The sequence below is a fragment of the Haliotis cracherodii genome, unplaced genomic scaffold (genome assembly GCF_022045235.1).
Source record: "Haliotis cracherodii isolate W230 unplaced genomic scaffold, xgHalCrac1.p SCAF_8, whole genome shotgun sequence".
Lineage (NCBI taxonomy): Eukaryota > Metazoa > Mollusca > Gastropoda > Lepetellida > Haliotidae > Haliotis > Haliotis cracherodii.
Genome location: NW_027266341.1, coordinates 15,475,324 through 15,494,720, shown reverse-complemented (window position 1 = coordinate 15,494,720; position 19,397 = coordinate 15,475,324). Strand labels below are relative to the sequence as shown.

The 19,397-nt window shown below is 39.4% G+C and overlaps 1 protein-coding gene across 1 annotated transcript in view; it reads right to left on the bottom strand.

Moving 5' to 3' along the window:
* LOC139449392 (major facilitator superfamily domain-containing protein 6-like) overlaps nucleotides 1–19,397 on the bottom strand; it is a 30,155-nt gene continuing 10,758 nt past the window's right edge. The window contains exons 4-6 of the mRNA XM_071230759.1: nucleotides 16,391–17,977; nucleotides 12,379–12,561; nucleotides 1–11,056 (exon numbers count right to left, since the gene is read on the bottom strand). Coding sequence (XP_071086860.1) covers nucleotides 10,938–11,056; nucleotides 12,379–12,561; nucleotides 16,391–17,977 — 1,889 coding nt within the window. The 3' untranslated portion in view covers nucleotides 1–10,937. The remainder of the gene's footprint in view (nucleotides 11,057–12,378; nucleotides 12,562–16,390; nucleotides 17,978–19,397) is intronic.

Sequence of the window (19,397 nt, the reverse complement as noted above, 5' to 3'; positions counted from 1 at the left end):
ACAAAGAATTAAAGAATCCTGATGGATATAAAAGTTAAAAAGCTGAGATAGTCAAGAAGCATGCACTGACATATACACTTCAATATCCACCACACAGTAGCAGTGTCATGGCTGTGTGCAGAAGATGCAAAAACCAAACATAGTCACATTCACTTGAAGTAGTCAATAACCTAATGCCAAAAAGAGCAGCTTTGTTTAAAAATCTGTTTAACATGGCAAAACCTCCACCCCTGAATGAAATAATATAACTATATGTTTGTGTGATTACATCACAAATATTTCATAATAGAATTCATGAATATACTGAAGCATGACATATACTGCTCAAAAGAAGTTAAAGAACACCCAACTTTCAAAAATCGTGTCGTAACAGACTAAATATAGTATACAGTATTACAGACTAAAATAAAAATCTGGTGTTATTTCACTTTCTTTGAGTAGTATATAATATTCAATGGTTTGATATTAGAAGTATTTCCATTGTTAAAAAGCCAATAAAAATGATATGAAATAAGGACATATATCACAGGGATGCATTTAGAATGATCCTGTATGTCTGAATATCATGACTGTATGATAATATCATTACTATATATCAATATGGATTATAAACTGAATAAGCTGAAGCATGAGATATAATATCCAATGCTTTGATATGAGAAGTATGAATAAATCCAATTAAATGTGATATGAAATTTGGACAACAATCATCCAGAGAGGTAGTAAGCCCGACGCTGTGTCTTTCAGCTTCTTAACAATTGCTCATAAATGGATAAAAGAAAACTATGTTCCAGCCAAGGGTGAGAATAGGGTGAAAATGCTGTATTTTGGCTGTATCATAGCAATATGTAACATATCTACCATAATACATACAACCCTCTTGAGCACAGACCCATTTCATCAGGTATGGTGGCTGATTCAGCCAGGATAAGGGGGCAGAAGGCTTGGGCTATATAATTGAGAAAGCAAGTTAGATTTAAGTCCCTGAAACACCTTGTTGTCTACCAGTTCAAATCTGTATCCTTTTCAGGGTCAATGTTGACCCTCATAACACATATGATGCCTCAGTTTCACATATCACATCTTCCCGAGACAAGGGAGTTAACTGACCATAAAAGTCCAGTTTCCACCCTTGGCGAACTAGGCTGGCATTATGGAGTTACATTTTGGCTGGACTAACGAGTCTATGCATAGTCCAATCAAAATCACCCGGAAATTGAAATCTCGTTCGTAATCTGGCGTGCATATTTCGGTCGATTGCAGGATTTGCAAAGCATGTGCACAGCCAACTCGTTGTCGACACATATTTTCCAAATCTTTTCATGTTTTTAATCAAGGTGCTCATGTGATTTGATGCATTTCGCGATGTAAGACTCGTTTTATCACAATATAGATCTTGATTATCGACAGATCGTCCTGACATTTTGTTTGAAGCAGATGCATGTGATACAAGAAGTGGAATCTGACTGGTCCATAGGAGAGGCTTAGAAGAGACTTGCTCGTAAAAGCTACTGGTGGAGCTACGATCGAGTCCAGGAATTCCTGCCCAGTTTGGCAAGGGTGGAAACTGGACTTTTAAAGTCAGTGAACTCTCTTGCCTTGGGAAGATGCCCATATCATTAACTAATTAAATCTATTTAGCACAAATTCCCTTCAAACCTGCAATTTCAGTAATGCTTAGTCATGGAAGCAGTATTCACTGGTATGAAAAACCATTCCTCGGCCCAATCGCCCCCCTCAAACAGAAGTCTAAAATTGAAATTTTAACATGATCATGCAGTAGTGTTCATCTGTGCTATTCATTTGATCATTGTCAAAAACATAATACAAGCAATACAACACGTATCCTCTCTGTGAGGGAACATTTGATATTCTGGGGGTTCCTGGGATTGTATCCAAAAAGGTCCCTGAAAATTTTTGAAAAAAATAAGAAATTGCCTGCAACGAACATTACATTGTTTCAAGGTGTTTTCCAATAAAAAATCCAGCATATAAGTTTTGAATAAAAAACTTACCTGGTTTTGTAGCTGTAGCTTAAAATAATATCTAGTAGGTCCCAAAGTAAATGTCAGTTAGCATGCATTTTACCAAAGAATATCACTCCATAAAAAATCGACTCCAAAAATATGTTTTGATATGTTTCTGGCAAATGGAATGTAATTCTCCCTTCTCTCCAAATAGTATTACATTGCTCACTGTGAATCTTTCACCAAAGTTAACATATCTAGCACCACACATTTTAATGTACACAAAAAAGTCAGACATAAAGCAGCACAGATTCAGCTTGAACAGTGTTATTGATGTCTCAGTTTCAGGACATCAGCGCTTCCAACTGACATCGGATGAACATGTGGATGTCATTTGTTGTTAGATGTTACCCTGATTTTGACATTGTGTGTTTAAAGAGCTTTTGACGCCTGGAAGTTTTATTTTAAAAAAACTACACCAAAAAGCATTTCAGAAATGAACACCTACTAACAAACATTTGCACTGGAAGCATGTCTGTGTCTCTCAAAGATTGAGAGAGTGAGCTGGGTTAAACACAGTCTTACCCAGTAGATGTGATTTTTTGGGTAAGATTTAACACTGATTTTGACATTGTGTGTTTAAAGAGATTTTGATAGATGGATGTTGTTTTGTAAAACACATCAAACTGAATTATTGATGAATACATAAAAAAATGATTTAAAAAATGAACACCCACCATCAAACATTTACAGTGGAAACTTGTCTAGGGGACTGTCAGGAGATGCCATTTTATTTGTAAGATTTCACCCTGATTTTGACATGGTGTTTTTAAAGAGATTTTGATGCATGGAAATTTTCTGTAAAAGGTTATCAAACTAAATTCACGATAAATGCATTAAAAAAATAATTTCAAATTTGAATGAACATTTGCACTGGAAGCATGATAATTGTTTCCCTCAAAGATTGAGTTAGTGAGTTAATCGCTGCTTTGAACAGTATTTCAGTTATGTCACAGTGCGCCAACTTGAGTGAGTGAGTGAGTTTGGTTTTACGCCGCTTTTAGCAATATTCCAGCAATATCACAGCGGGAGACACCAGAAGTGGGCTTCACACATTGTACCCATGTCAGGGTTCGAACCCGGGTCTTCGGCGTGACGAGCAAACGCTTTAACCACTAGGCTACCCGACCGCCCCCGTGCCAACTTGATGTGGGAGGAAGGCCCTAAGTGATACAGCTCTGAGAAGTTTATCACTTTGTTCATCACTTTACCTACAAGCTCGGGTTTGAGCTGTCAAACCTAGAAACGTAACTAGAATGAATCGGGGACTCAAAATCTTTGGCAACAGGTTTCTGACCTGCCTAATACAAGGGACGCAACTCTTCACAGCATACGGCTCTTAAGATGACAAGGTCAACCATGCCTCTTTCTAAAAGGGCATTTGGTATTCTAGCATCACATGGAAGGATGTGCGATTCTGATCGGTTAAAACAAGGTTTTAATTGTCCCATTGATACGGCCATTAAATTAAGCCTTATCACACAAAACAACGTACATATGAATACATCATATGTACCTGTATGTAATGACATGTTTCAATAGACTGTCTTAAAGCGTTCTTCATGGCATGGTGGAAAGGAGATTAATCTACTGTTTTAAAATTTGGGGTCCTCTCACTGTAGAATTGATACCTTCTTATTTTAATTTCATGTAGGTTTATCTCCTACATTGCAGAGTATAGTTCAGGTATTGTGCTGACAAACTAAGGACCAGGGCCCACTTGCACAAAGAGATCTTAGCACTGACTATTGTAAGCCTATGTTAAAGTATTGGTGTTATGATCATCTTAGCACTAAGATCGCTTTGTGCAAGTGGGCTCTGGTCATCTCATTCCCTTTGGTAGATGCTGAATATGTCAACTTCATCAAACAATGAACACAACAGTATATAACATAATACATATATACTACTCAAAAAAGTTAAAGAATACCCTATTTTCCCATATAACTATAGTTAATCTGTCATGGTCAGGGGTGTTTCTTAACTTCTTTTGAATAGTATATATTAAATGGCAGAGGGAGTATACTATATAAAACCAACAGTATATACACACCATTATGAGATAATCTGTCCTATGATAAACACAACACACTAAAAAGGATGTATACACATGTAACCATGACAAACTATGTCTGACAGTAACAATCAACTTGAGGTCCTGCACTCGTTTGACCAGTCTCAGGTCTTTATTATGTTATTGGTTGGTTTGTGGATGTTTCTTCTCAAACAGTTGGGTTGGCGGTCACACTAAAACTAGATGTGAGGTTAGGTGAAATGGGGTTTAACGTCACGTGCAAGATTATTTACCCCCTTAATGTTGAGTGCCAGGCAGGGTAACAACAAGAACCATCTTTTAATGTCCTTTGGTATGACGCGGCGGGGGATCGCACCCCAGATCTTCCGCTCTCTGGGCGGATGCTCTACCACTAGACCATGGAGGCGGTCTCTAAAACTAGAACAAAACTACATCAAACTACATCTTAAAAGATGAGAAATGTGTCATTTCTTAAAACAGTGACAGGAATTTTCAGCTCACCATACAAGGCCACATTAACATTACTATTTATTTCTGGAAAACTCTATTTTCTCTTCATGAATTGGAATAACATTCCCTGCCAAAACACTGCAGAATCATGAGAAACATAATGAAACCTATCAGCATCAGGAAATAAATAAAAAATGAACAGAAATAATCTGATCAGGGTCTTTCCCCTCACAAAAACGAAGCTCTTGACTATTCAACCAGTGGTATTCCATCCAACAGTCTGACATCAAATGCAACAAGAAAATCTAGTATGAAGTGAACACTGAAAGCAATAAAATTCATTTGAGAAATAAAAACTAAAAGGTGACCTCTACATTCTATGTTTGGAAAACATTTGCTGTATCTTTATCCAAACAAAGCAGTTGTTGTGTCTCCTACTTGTCATAAAAGTCCCCTCTCATGACAAGCATGGGGCACTAAAGACCTACAACGTCCTTCACATGGAAAACTGTATTTCTGTATTCGACGTAATAAGCGCCCCGCTCTAATAAGCGCCCACAGCGATATTTACTAATATATTGGCTTGTGAACAATCCCATTTAGCACCCCTTCCGATTGATCAATGTACACAAGACTTATTTATTCGCATATAATACGCACTCGTGTGTTATATGCATTCTTAATTATGGGCAATTAAATTCTGGAAAAATATATCTGTCGCATATAAACATTTCAGTCTGTCAGCATAAGCCACAAAATTTATCTTTCAACTCTGTTTTTTCCACCAAAATAATATTCTAATAAGAGCCCCCTATTTCTAATTTTGAGAGCGCCCTGGGCGCTTATTACTTGGAATACGGTAGTTGGTTTATGTATTTTAGCTCTCTTCTTAAAATGTCGTTTTATTTCTTTTTCATTTTGCTTTTTTTCATGTCAGCAGATTCGTAAATTGAAAAACACCCAAAAAGGAATCGACCTAGTCTCTTCATTAGGACTAGAATTCCAATGTTCTAGATGTTGGATCAGGACACATGTAGTTACACATGATGCCAGGAAGTTACACTTGGTAAAGACAACAGCTGTTGAAATTGGCACTGGCCCTATAGTCCTTGCTAAACTGCCCAATAGTTAAGGTATCATAAGGACAAGTGCCCGGTAGAAGTTTGCAATTTCTAAGGGTTTTGCTATATATTATCATTATAAGGACCAGTGGATTAAAATTGTTAATTTGCATTGATGAAATACCTGGCACTGCCTTGGATTACAAAGCTTTGGTGTGACGAGACAACATACTGTGAAATCTACAGTGATAATGTAAGCCCTGACAACCAGTGTCAGAATGTATGATTAATCATGCCAGAATGTGCAACAACATGTCAGAGGTGTGATAGTACGTGACAATGTGTGCCAGGAAGTGACAATGTGTCATGGTGAGGATGTGTGACAGGAAGTGACAATGTGTGACAGGATCTGACAATGTGTGACAGGATCTGACAATGTGTGGCGGGAAGTAACAATGTGTGACAGGATCTGACAATGTGTGGCGGGAAGTGACAATGTGTGACAGGATCTGACAATGTGTGACAGGATCTGACAATGTGTGGCGGGAAGTAACAATGTGTGGCAGGATCTGACAATATCTGACAATAGGGTTTCATACATTCTCAGCAGACCACAACACTTACATTAACATTCTGTCATTTGAAACAGAAGAGGTAACATTTCAAATTCAAATAAACACCTAGGTTTTAGGGCAACAATTTACACAAACACAGACAGACAACAGGAGGGAGAAGTCAGCCAAGGCATTCACCACAGTGTCATTTAGGTTACCCTGGTAACAAAATACTCTATTGCCTCATAAAATGTCCGAATTCTGTACTGTCAAGCAAGCATGGGTAGATCAGAAAGAAACAACAATACATTTGCATACCTGAAAGTTTTGTTCAAAATATTGACCCTGTTAAAAACATGTGATATATACTACTTACATGGAAACAAGTGATTCATTTTTGTCTCAATATGAGTTCAGTAGATAGTAAGTCATCTACATACTATTTGCTCAATTAATACTTAATTCTCCACACATATATATTATATCATTTGTGTATCTGTCTATTTCCAAAACCATCAAAAATAGACACCAAAAAAAACCCATAAAATTTGTGGGATATATTTGTGCTTCCAGATCGAATAACAAAATATATAAATGGTATTGTATTACTATCAAAGAAAAAATCTCAAACCACTTCAACATCCATGTACATGGTTTGACGAATGTAGCTATTCCTTCATGCCAATAAGTTTTTGTGTATCTCACATACTGTCTGCATCAGAATTACCCGTTACACCATCAATGATTCACTGACATAACAACCACCACAAACAAGGTTCTCGAAGCGGCTAAAATGTCATGTACAGATTATGATAGAATAAACAAAAATAAACACAGTACTATTATTCTATAGAAATGTAAGAAAGCTGCTCAAACACGCCATGTAGGACTCCCATTTGCAACAATCACATGTATAACAACGTTCCTCTCACCATGTAACAATATCTGATACAAAACAACAAATAACAACATCCTCACAACAACCTCATAACCTCTCTAAACCTCATAACCTCTGTAAACCTCATAACATCTCTCCTCATGGCATCTCTCCTCACATAGTCTTATTTCTCTAAAGCTTCTCTGATATCGATATATATACTGGTATGTCACAAATTCACTTATCACAGACTATTCTAGTTTCCAATGCTGATACTTGATATTCAAAAAAATGTATAAACTCAAGGTTGTGATTAATGTAGTAAAAAATGGGTTTTTGAGGTATACCTGAAGCCAACCCTGTATAATGTACATGAAGAGTTGGAGTAAGTGAGTGAGTATGGTTTTACACCGCTATTAGCAATATTCCAGCAATATCACTGCGGGGGGACACCAGAAATGGGCTTCACACATTGTACCCATGTCGGGAATCGAACCCGGGTCTTCGGCGTGACGAGCGAACGCTTTAACCACTGGGCTCCCGACCGCACCTGAATAGTTGGAATCACTCACACTTCATATAAGGTCAAATAAGAGAGCTACGTGATAAATCGCAAAGAACAATGATAAATGAAGCGTGGTTTATTTCACGATGTAACATTGTTCTCACATAATGTAATTTCTGGCGATTGATGACGTCGTAAATTGGACAATGTTATGTTTCAGAGAGAAGTATCCAGTGAGTTGTTCCTCATCTACATATATGAAGCGAGGCAATGCAGATAGACACTATGGCCAAACGATTGCATCCAAAGTGGATGAGATACGACAATTTATATTGGGAGAAAAGGTGCAGATAACCAATGTGAAAATTGTGAGAATATTTGGGAAATACCAAACTTAGCCTCCCTGCTCATAAAATAGACTTGTCGAGGTCGGATTGTAATCAGGGATACATCATTATTTAAATACAGGTAAATATTTTTAAAGTTTGTACATTTCATTAAGATCCTTGAAGAGTAATCGGGTCAAACTGGTGTTCGAACCCACAATCATAGCTTTCTGGAATGTCCAAGGGATGCAACTCTAGATCCTAAAGAGGCATTAAATAATGCTGATATCTCATATAAGAAATAAATGACTAGAGCATGTTGTTGTTTAAACATGACTCAGTTAATAGATTTAAAAAAACAAATGCTTCGTATTTGGAATTAAAATAAAAATAAAAATAGAATGATAAAAACATGGTATACATGAAGTGCTAATGAGAATATTGTCAGTCACAAGGATAAAAGTAAAAATAAAATGAAAGAGCAAAAGGTTCTTGGGAAAGAGTTACTTCCCTTTCCAACTTGCCTAATTTGTCGTCAGTACTGAAATAATTTAACCAGAGACCAAATACCGATATATGGTCTCTGATTTAACAGACACAGAAGTAAGATCCACATGAGTTAATTTATCAGCTATAGGATCCATCAAACATGTAATTAAACATAATACACCTCATATTATGCAAATAGACAACAACAAATACAGACAAATGGATAGTTGTTGTGCAATAAATGTGAATCAATGGCAATAGCATGGTCCTAAATTGGTCAGTATGTTCCCTGTCAGCTGAAGGTTGTTCAATGTGATGCCGGTCAAAGATGTCTACCACTTGATCAGCAAATCCTGTCATGGATAAGGGAAGCAAATCCACACAGCAAACTGTGACAACTTATATCAGTGGGCTACCAGTGTCATAACAGACAATAATGAAACATGACGATAATAGAACTACCTGGCTAGCAATGGAGGACATTTCTAGAAGTTGAAAGATCATTTACTCTAGAAACAATGTCCGAGTTGGGCTTGATATGTAAATTATTTGACATTATATGAATTTATGATATATGATGATGAATAAGTGTTTCCAGAATGATATTCTGAGAAGAAACATTGATTATTTCTGCCTCTTAACATCTGGTGATTAAACCTAAAACATCTGTTTTTTAACAATCTTGAGAAAGAACAAGGCTTTGCATACATATATACATAAGAAATGGACTTTGCATTATCAGTAGTGTTTCACAACCATAGCACGATCATAATGAACATGGAACGTTACTTGAACAAACAAAATACTGAACAGCAAGTACATACAAAATATCATGAGACAGCACAAACACACAATTTGACGATCGAGTGATGATGACATAAGGGCTGGGACGGTAACTCGGGTCCTTGGGTCCTGAGTAGGATCCAGGTACCCTCAAACCCATGAAGATTCCGGGGTAGAATTGGTCTTAAGCAACCCATGCTTGCCGTAAAAGGTGACTATGCTTGTCGTAAAAGGCGACTAACTGGATCGGGTGGCCAGGCTTGCTGACTTGGTTGATTCATGTCATTGATCCCAATTGCGTGGATCGATGCTCATGATGTTAATCACTGAATTGTCTGGTTCAGACTCGATTATTTACAGACCGCCGTCGTATAGCTGGAATATTGATGAGTGCGGCGTTAAACCTGGACCTGTGGTTAGTCACATGGCAAATTGTTTTCATGACAAAAAAAAAAAAATCCATGGTCACACTACAAGTCACTTATGTTTGCATTAATTTCTGACTCTGTACGCATTCCCTCTGACTTTTATATGTTTGAGTAAAAATAAAGCTTCTGTCAAATTCAGAGTATGTATGATCAGATCATTATATATGTGTATCTAAATAGTTTTCCAGAGCTCTGGCAAAACAATTCCCCATCAGACATTTTGAACCCAACTCTTGAGGCTTGAAACCAGGTACCTGGGTAGTGTTGGGTAACAGGGGGTCGGTACCAAGGGTAGTTAATAAATGTGGACTCGTCCCAGCCCTAGACGTCATGCTGTATCATACTTCCTTTACAACAGATTTGTGGTAAGTGTTGGTTAACAATTTTAATGTGAAGAACATGTAAGACAGTGATGGTCGACATCTAGCAGCGTTAATAGTGAGTGAGTTTGGTTTAACGCTGCTTTTAACAGTATTCCAGTTATATCGTGGCGTGTCAGCTTAATGTGGGAGGAAAGCCCGAAGTGATGCAGGTCTCAGACGTTTACCACTTCGGTGAAACCCATGGGCCAGGTATGGTGCTGACACACCTAGAATGGGGCGAACCAGGATTCGAACCCACAATCATAGGTTTCTGGTGTGCCCAAGGGACGCAACTCTGCACAGCCGATCACGGCGCCTTAGATGACTGGGCCACCCGTGGCCCCCTGCAGCGTTAATAAAAAAGCAGTAGTCTTGTAGTCCTTGTTAAACCTCCCAATAGTTAAGGTATACTAAGGACTGGAAGAAATTTGCCATTTTTAAGGGTTTTGCTATATGTTATCATTATGAGGACTAAAAATGAACCCGAGTACACTTTGACCATCCAAACCAAAGGATGTGCGAGCTCTTGGACCAATCAAATGTCAAATTTCCGAAACAATTCAACTGGTTCAATTCTTTCAAAAATTCTCATCTAACACAGAACATAAATATACGCTTAGTAACCCATCCATTTGAGAGTAGATGTGCTCAGGGTGTATAAAATATCCACCCAAAAATAAAAGCATCATCATTATTTTTTTGCATTCAGAACTGGTGGTTTATGATTGGTTTCCAGAAGCAGAAATCAGACATGCTGTTATGAATGCTTGCTCACTCACACCAAGCATTTAAAAGGCTCATTAGGAAGGTCACCTGATGCGACTACTATGGATAAAGACGAAAAAATAGTACGTAAAAACTATAGAACAAATACTTTAGATAAAAATACCAGTAGTGTTGTCAATATTGGTCCAGGCCCAAGTGTCATGTGTTTGGTCATGGCAGAGTTGTCTGTTATAGAAACTTAAAATTTCTTCCTTTTCACAAAAGGTTCCTTATTGGACCACTGACTCTTTCCCTGAATGCTTTTTCAAACATATCTAGAGGTCATGCACTTTCTTGTCATTGGCCGGTTCAGATGGAAACTCTTCCTGATTGGCTGACAGATCGGAACTAAGCAGGTGATCCTGAGCAGCACTGAGGCCATCTTCTGTTGTTTCTGGTGAATCAAAGAAATATCAACCAAGGCATAAGAATCTGAGGTGAGGTGAAATGGGGTTTAACATCGCATCCAAGACTATTGCACTTATATAGCGACGTGCATTCACATGTGTGTGCGTGTGTGGCTGCTTGTACTAGTCCGGACTGATGCCGAATTATAGAACTAGCACACTGAGATACCATGCCACAGTTTAACATGAATACACCACTCAGACACAGTATACTGACTCTGAGCCGACCAGTCCTTGTTTTAGTCCCTTATGCTGAGCGCCAGACAGGGTAACAAGTACAAACTTTCAAGGTCTTTTGGTATGACATGGCTGGGGATAGAACCCGGACCTTCCGTTCTCAGGGCGGACACTCTACCACTGGACTATGGAGGTGGTCATAAGAATCTGAGATGTAGGCAGATAGATGTATGTGTTGAAACTTTCACTTCGATGATGATTGACAGATTTGAGTGGTTATGTGCAGCTGAATCAGTTTCCATTACGTTATCCAAAAACCTATGTCATAAAGTGAAGCCTGACAAAACGAGAGATTTGGGTTTTATGATTCTTTTCACGAAAACATGGCAGGTGACACCAAGAAAAGGCTCAACACAAAAGGCATTAAAATCTCATTAAAATCAGATCTTCTGACGACTGCTAAACAAAGATCTGAAGACATCCCATTACGGGTCACGTCAAACTGACCTTTCATTTGACCAATCAGAGTGTCAAGTCAACCTGTCACTGACAGTCAGAATGTGTTTTCTAATCATGCAACCTCGAATATGTAAACATGGGGTATACAGAAAGAATGTTCCGTGCTGTACGACCGATTCAGTCATCATCATCATCATCATCATCATCTATCTCTCGCTTCAGTCAGATAAACATTTCAGTGTAAGAGACTTTGCATTGTCCATGGGAAGTACTGTCACACAATCTCAGCCATCTTTTAGACATTCCAGGATTGCATTTTGTTCAGTTCAATAATTTTCAAAGCATAGTCTGGATGAAATTAATGCTGTCAAGTTCAAGAAATCTGCTTTCTGTTTGGCCAGTGTCAACTTCTTGTCAGTCATTTCATTGATTGGTCAAAGTTTGTGAAAGGTTGTTCTGACATGGCCTTTACTGGGATGTCCTCAGATGTTTGTTTAGCGGTAGTGAGAACAAAGATCTGATTTGAATGAGATTACACAAGAGGCAAATCAAATCAATCTCCATCGTCCTGACATGATTAACTACATGCTGACCTCACACGGCTTAAATAATGCTGAACAGGGTGTTAAACAACAAAAAACAAACAAAAAACAAACAAAAAAGTCTCCCTCACCTTCAGCCTCTGCAGTCGTGTCGTCTCTGGCATCTTTCACTGACGGATATTCCAAAACAAACTTGTTCAGCAGACAGTATACAACTAAAATAAACACTGCTGATATGGACAGTGCGCGGAATGTCCATCTCTCCCCGATAATCTCGAAGAGGTAGCCGGTGATTAGACTTCCGATACCTCTACCTGAAACAAGAGGTTTGTGGTACTGTCATCGGTAATGGAGGCTTCATGTCAATACAGACATATAATCTGGGATGCTCAAAGGGAAATAGGGGATTGGCAGACCACAATGGCTGTTGTGCTTGAATAATTTGCATAAAAGCAGTATTAGTATTATTTGGATTACAATTTCATTTTATTTTCTAAGAACCAACCTCTAATTGTGCTATTGAAATATGAAATGTTTAAAAAGAATGGACTTTTTAGAAGCAATTTTGTTCCTATGATTGTTATTATATAATTATTACAAAAGGTCTTAATTGATCCCTGATTAACATTTTGTACTTAAATACTTCTTGTCCTCCTACATCAATCAAACCCCTTGCCGAACTAGGCTGGAACATCTGCGCTCGATCATAGCGTCTAAAGTTATCACTTTTGCTTAGAAGAAAATGGTGTCGCCCAGTGAAGGCGATTTGATCGAAAATCAAGAATCTATATTGTAATAAAACAGGTCTTACTTTGTGAAGCGCATCGAATCACATGAGCACCTTAATAAAAAAACATGACAAAAATTGGAAAATATCTGTTGATGCTAAGTTGTCGGTACACATGCTTCGAAAATCCTGCATTCAGCTGAAATCAACATGGCTGTTTATGAACCGGTTGTCGATTTTGTTACACGATTTTGATGGGACTATGCATAAACCAGTAAGTCCAGCCAAAACATAACTCCATAATTCGAGCCTAGTTCGGCAAGGGTGGAAACGGGACTTTTATAGTCAGTTAACTCCCTTGCCTCGGAAAGATGGTCGCTCTACCTCGTGGCATAATGTCTTAAGAAATTTGTGAGACAAGAAATGAAACTGGTCAGGCATAGCTAAACATAGTAGCCAGGCTGGGATTGTAAACATGGTACAAGTGAGGACTATCTATAGTACCCATGGTGAGGTGAGGTGAGGTCAGGTGAAATGGGGTTTAATGTCGCGTCCAAGATTATTGCACTTATACAGCAACGTGCATGTACGTGTGTGTGTTTGTGTGGCTGCTTGTACTAGTCCGGACTGATGCCGATTTATAGTGCTAGCCCACTGAGATACCATGCCGCAGTTTAACATGAATACCCCACTCAGACACAGTATACTGACTCCGACATGACCAGTGCTTGTTTTAGCCCCTTATATTAATGCCGAGCACCAGACAGTGTAACAAGTACCATCTTTTAACGTCTTTTGGTATGTCGTGGCCGGGTATCGAATCCCCGACCTTCCGATCTCTGGGCGGACGCTCTACCACTAGACCACGGAGACCACAAGAATTTTGCATATTTCTGCCGCAAAATTCATCAAATACAATGCACATATTTAATATGCGAGTTGAAAGCATGTTCTACATGCGTAAACATTACATAGGTTTAGTGACTTAATGGGTCAATGAAATCAATAGCCTGCTGTTGTTTGAGAAGTGGTGTTGACGTTTGTTTTATTGCTTACGGCATGTCTGCATGTTTACACTAGCGCTTGCCAGATTCACGTCAATACACAATTCTAGCCATTGATCAGATTGTCAGAAAAAGGACTGTCTCAAGTCAAACAGGTGCAAAACTAGCAAACCCACAAAATCGCAGCTGAAAAATACGCAGAATTTTTTTAAGAATTTCAAAAAATTAGTTGCAGAACTGAAAAAAAACTGACATGAGGATTTGGGAAGTTTGACAGCTGGGACTGATATACTCAGAGATCCCAACCAGAAATTGAGGCAACTCTCAATATCTGCAATAACTAAAACTGTAATTGTTACAAAATAATTAGTATCAGCAATATTCACCGTTTGGTTTAAACGGAAATAATTGTATTGCTTTACATTTTGTCATCAAGAACTCCTCATTATCTGTCAACTTTCAAACTAAAACAAGGCGTTGGGATACAGGGATAATTATTTGGTCATTAATTGGATGAATACTGTAAATCTTTGAAATTAATGCATCACCAAAAGAATGTGACCGCTGGCCCCTTGCCAAAAAATGCAACTCAATATGAATGCGACACCCCACTATTCTCAAGCATCAGTGGATTTATATATGAAGAAAATGTCTTCTGTCAGGTTTACAGGAGAATCCTCACCTTAATCCAACCTTACATTAATCCAATCACACACCAAATAGCACCGCTTATTAGTGCTGAGTAGAGCACTTCCACTAAAACAATTCATAGTGTTTTCCTTAGAACAACAGATACTTTTTGTGTTAATTCTGTTGACTGGCATTAAGGAAGTTCAAAGGAAGAAAGTGCGGCGAAAGTGTCAACAAACTTGAAGGTGGGTGATAAAACAAAGGCTGTCGATCTAAAAGTTAGTGTGATGAAGCCTTTCCATGAACGCTGGCTCTTGTCAGCCTTTGACGCAGTCGCAAAGAACAAAGACACCATGTTGCAAGGGTGGCGTCTGTCTGGACTTGCAGGTGTGATCAGTGATGACATAAGTGAGTAGAACTCTTTTCTTGACCCCAACAGGGACAATTCACAGGCTGTAATTAGTGTTTGAATGACATTATTTATAAACTTGTTACAAGTGCTGCTCAATAAACAGTGATGTGGAATACATAGTTGTTTGTTTTCAGTGTATGTCTATTTTTGTGATCCAAAATGTCTTATAGTAGATATAAATGTGATGATTACAAATGCGAGCAAAAAGACAACTCGCATTTTTCGCATTTAATTCACGCTCGCATTGATTTCAAGATTTACAGTATATCGTTATTTACAGCGGAGTATGTAACTATGTCTAAACTACTGGCTATGTTATTATTGAAAAACATTCAATATGGTTCAGTTTGGTTCAACCCCGTGAAGATTCCGGGGTAGAATAGGTCTTCAGCAACCCATGCTTGCCGTAAAAGGTAACTATGCTTGTCGTAAGAGGTGACAAACGGGATCGGGTGGTCAGGCTTGCTGACTTGGTTGATGCATGTCATTGAATCCCAAATGCGTAGATCGATGCTCATGATATCAGTCACTGAATTGTCTGGATACAGACCTCCGTCATATAGCTGGAATATTGCTGAGTGTGGCGATAAACAACAAACAAACAAACAAACAAAACAGTTTGCTTCAAAATAATAAAATGATTCTACTAAATCATAATAGAAGCTGTTTACCACATGTACTGCATCTTCCCGAGGCAAGTGAGTTAACTGACTATAAAAGCCCAGTTTCCACCCTTGCCGAACTAGGCTGGTATTATGGAGTTACATTTTGGCTGGACTAACGAGTCTATGCATAGTCCATTCAAATTCGCGCACCAAAATCGAAATCGTAAAGTGTCATGCAGATTCCGGTCGATGTAAGGATTTGCAAAGGATGTGCACCGCTAACTCGTTGTCAACAGATATTTTCTAAATCTTTTCATGCTTTTAATCAAGGTGCTCACGTGATTTGATGCACTTCGCGATGTAAGACTTGTTTTATCACAATATGGATCTTGATTATCAATCAGATCGTCATGACAGGGCGCCACCGTTTTATTTGAAGCAAATGCAAGTGATACGAGAGGTTGAATCTGATTGGTCAATAGCAGAGGCATAGAAAGGACATAACTCGTAATAGCCACTGGTGGCGCAACGATCGAGCCCAGGATTTCCAGCCTAGTTCGGCAAGGGTGGAAACTGGACTTTTAAAGTCAGTTAACTCTCTTGCCTCGGGAAGATGCTTGTACTGTGACAATGACAGCAATGAGTTTGATAAACTCTACACTTTTGATTCTAAGGTTCTGAACCAAGGTAACCAATTTTTTTACAGAAAGAGGGTGACGCTTAAACAATTATGAGGTCCCCACACATCACATCAATAATAATTACCAAATCCAAAATGGAGTCCTCCTACAAGACCCTGCACTGTTGCTTGCATGCCCGGCGGCGCGATGACGCTAGCGTAGGATGACACCGCTGACCACATGATGCCGAAAGTGATGCCATGGATGGGCTCCACCAACATAACGTACCAAGGCTGTTGGAGGAAAGAATAGGCAAGGAAGCGAGCTGCATACGCCAAGCACGCCAAGTAGAGACACGGAATATGACCTATCTTCTTGATGACGAAGCCTGATATAAAGAGACAGAATACTTCAAACACGCAGTTCAAAACTAAACATAACCCGAGGGTGATCTGGGTGCTGCCAAGATCTTTGAGGTACCAGAACAGGAATCCTTCAATGGCTCCTGTCAACATCCCAAAAAACATGGTTACGAACAGGAACACCGAGATGTGGAAGTAGGTAAAGAGTTTGCAGATGTTTTGGAGAAACTTTCCCGTGGACAGATCAGGTGTGACTACAAGAAACTTGGCATCAACTGCTGCTATGAAACAGAGGATACCAAACAGGTAAAAGGACCATGAGAAGTCCACTTCTTCTTTGTGGGTCTTAACAGTGTCCATTATAAATGTAGATGTAATCGCCAAAATTGCAAAACCGATTGTTCCAAAAAGGCGCTGAAATCCCCACTGATGTCTCTCTTTTCCCAGAGTGTCATAAACAATGGCATCAATAAGGCTGAATGTCGGCGCAAAGGCTATGTTTCCGAGTAAATAGATAACAAAAAATACCCAGAATGTCACTCCAAATGAATCTTTTACTTTCTTGACTGAACACCTATTGGCAAGATTCCTGTCACAGAGCGCATTGCAGTGTAGAACACTTTCCTTGTCACATGTGATCTGGTAGAAGGTTTTGCCGTTGTACCGCATCCATTTCAAGTCGTAGTCACGGCAATGCAGTGAAGGGGCTGCGAGTCTGTCTTGACGCATCTCATGCTTCATCACATCAGACACATTGAGCAAATTGAATTCAAGATAAGAATTGGATGTTGAGCTAACCCACAAGGGAACACACTTCCTCCCCTGGTAAGAAGAAACGTCTCGTGAAAAACAAACTTTCGATCCATACGCTCCTGGCATTGAGAACCCACATTTGGCACGGCATGTGATGTCATCGGAAGCTGTATGTGTGTTTCCACTGTTAAGAATCCGATACCCCAATGAACCATCTCCCCCAAGAGATGTGTTGTAAGATTCATTTTCCACTGACGTCAAATTGGCGTATTCAGACAACGTGAGCCTGCATTCGTTCTTGTTGTCCCTGTACTCTTGGCAGTCTTTGATGAAGGAGTCCATGATGTTGCAGTGGATGTTGAACCTGATGGGAACAGCATCCTCGTAGTGAGGCTTGGCCGGAACAATCAGCAGCAGCATGTACAGAATCCCTGTCAGGATCGTGAAGGTCATCAACACCAGGGTGTGTCTCCTCAGGCGGTCGGCCATTGCTCCGATCAGTGGTCGGATGAAGAAGGCGATGAAAGGCATAACTCCGTAGATGATGCCGGTTTCGCCCGAGGACAGGCCGAGCTGTTTCATGTAGATGGAGATGAAGGGTAGGAGGTCCCCCACAGCTGAAAGAAGAAAAATGAACTGACATGAGGGGAATATCATTTTACATTCTGAAAATGCTCCGAATAATGTTTTTGTGATGTAAAAAAAAGCTCATTATTCTCCTCTTATCAGAGAAAACACTGCATATCTTGACTGAAGAAATACTCTGTCTGACAAAAACGAGACACCCCCTCCCCCCACAATGTATAGTCAGCACTTTGTATGCTGTACCATATGCAGTAGGCTTACCCAAATCTGTTTGGTCTATCACACAGCTTTAGAAATTGGCACTAGTCTTATAGTCCTTGCCCAACTGCCCAACAGTTAAGGTATCCAAAGGACTATTAGTTATCATTATAAGGACTAGTGGACTAAAGCTGTCTCTCAGTATCTACATCTAGCCCATGAACAGGATCTCCAACATGCATCCTTCCCACAGACAACCTAGGCTTGTCGTACTTGGCAACTGGATGGAACAGGTGGTCAGGCTGGGGGACTTGGTTGATAGCATGTCATCATATCCCAAATGCATGGATTAATGTTCACGATGTCAGTCACTGGATTGTCCGGTCCAGATCTGATTATTTACAGACTACCGCCAAAAGGCTGGAATATCGCTGAGATAGGTAAAAAACAAACAAATTCTCACATGTCTGACTATTCAGAACCACTGAGGAAGATTTTATGATGCTTCACATGATTGGAAAGTGTGCAAACCTGGTATGAGGGGTCATATCACATGAAACAACAGAAAGCTGTCGTCCATAAACATTTCAGGCTGTCAGCATAAACCATAACATTTATCTTTCAACTCTAATAGAGCCCCCTATTTCTAATTTTGAGAGCGCCCTGGGCGCTTATTATGTTGAATATTGTAATTCCAATTTGTGAATTCTTACTGACATTTGCTGCAGATTGGGGCCCAATATCAGCCTCTATGCAGGCCTTGATAAACCCCTGCACATCACACACAAGACACATCACTTGTGAAGGTGTATTACTGTGTATTGCTGTCTATGTCCAGAAACATTCAGGCAAAACAAGAACCGTTTCGGGCAAAACTAAATAGAACAACACTAAATGCTAGCTCACTGGGATAACATACACAGGACTCTGAATCTGTAGACACGTGAAGATCAGGGGTGGAATAGGTCTTCAGAAACCAATTCTTGCTGTAAAAGGCGGCTATGCTTGTTGTAAGAGGCGACTAACAGGATCGGGTGGTCAGACTTGCTGACTTGGTTGATGCATGTCATCAATCCCATTTGTGTGGATCGATGTTCATGATATCAATCATTGGACTGTCTGGTCCAAAATCAATTATTTACAGACTGCCATCATATAGCTGGAATATTGCTGAGTGTGGCGTTAAACAACAAACAAACAAACGGATCTGAAGAGTCCCCATCCACCCCATGCTTGTCATAATATCTGACGAAA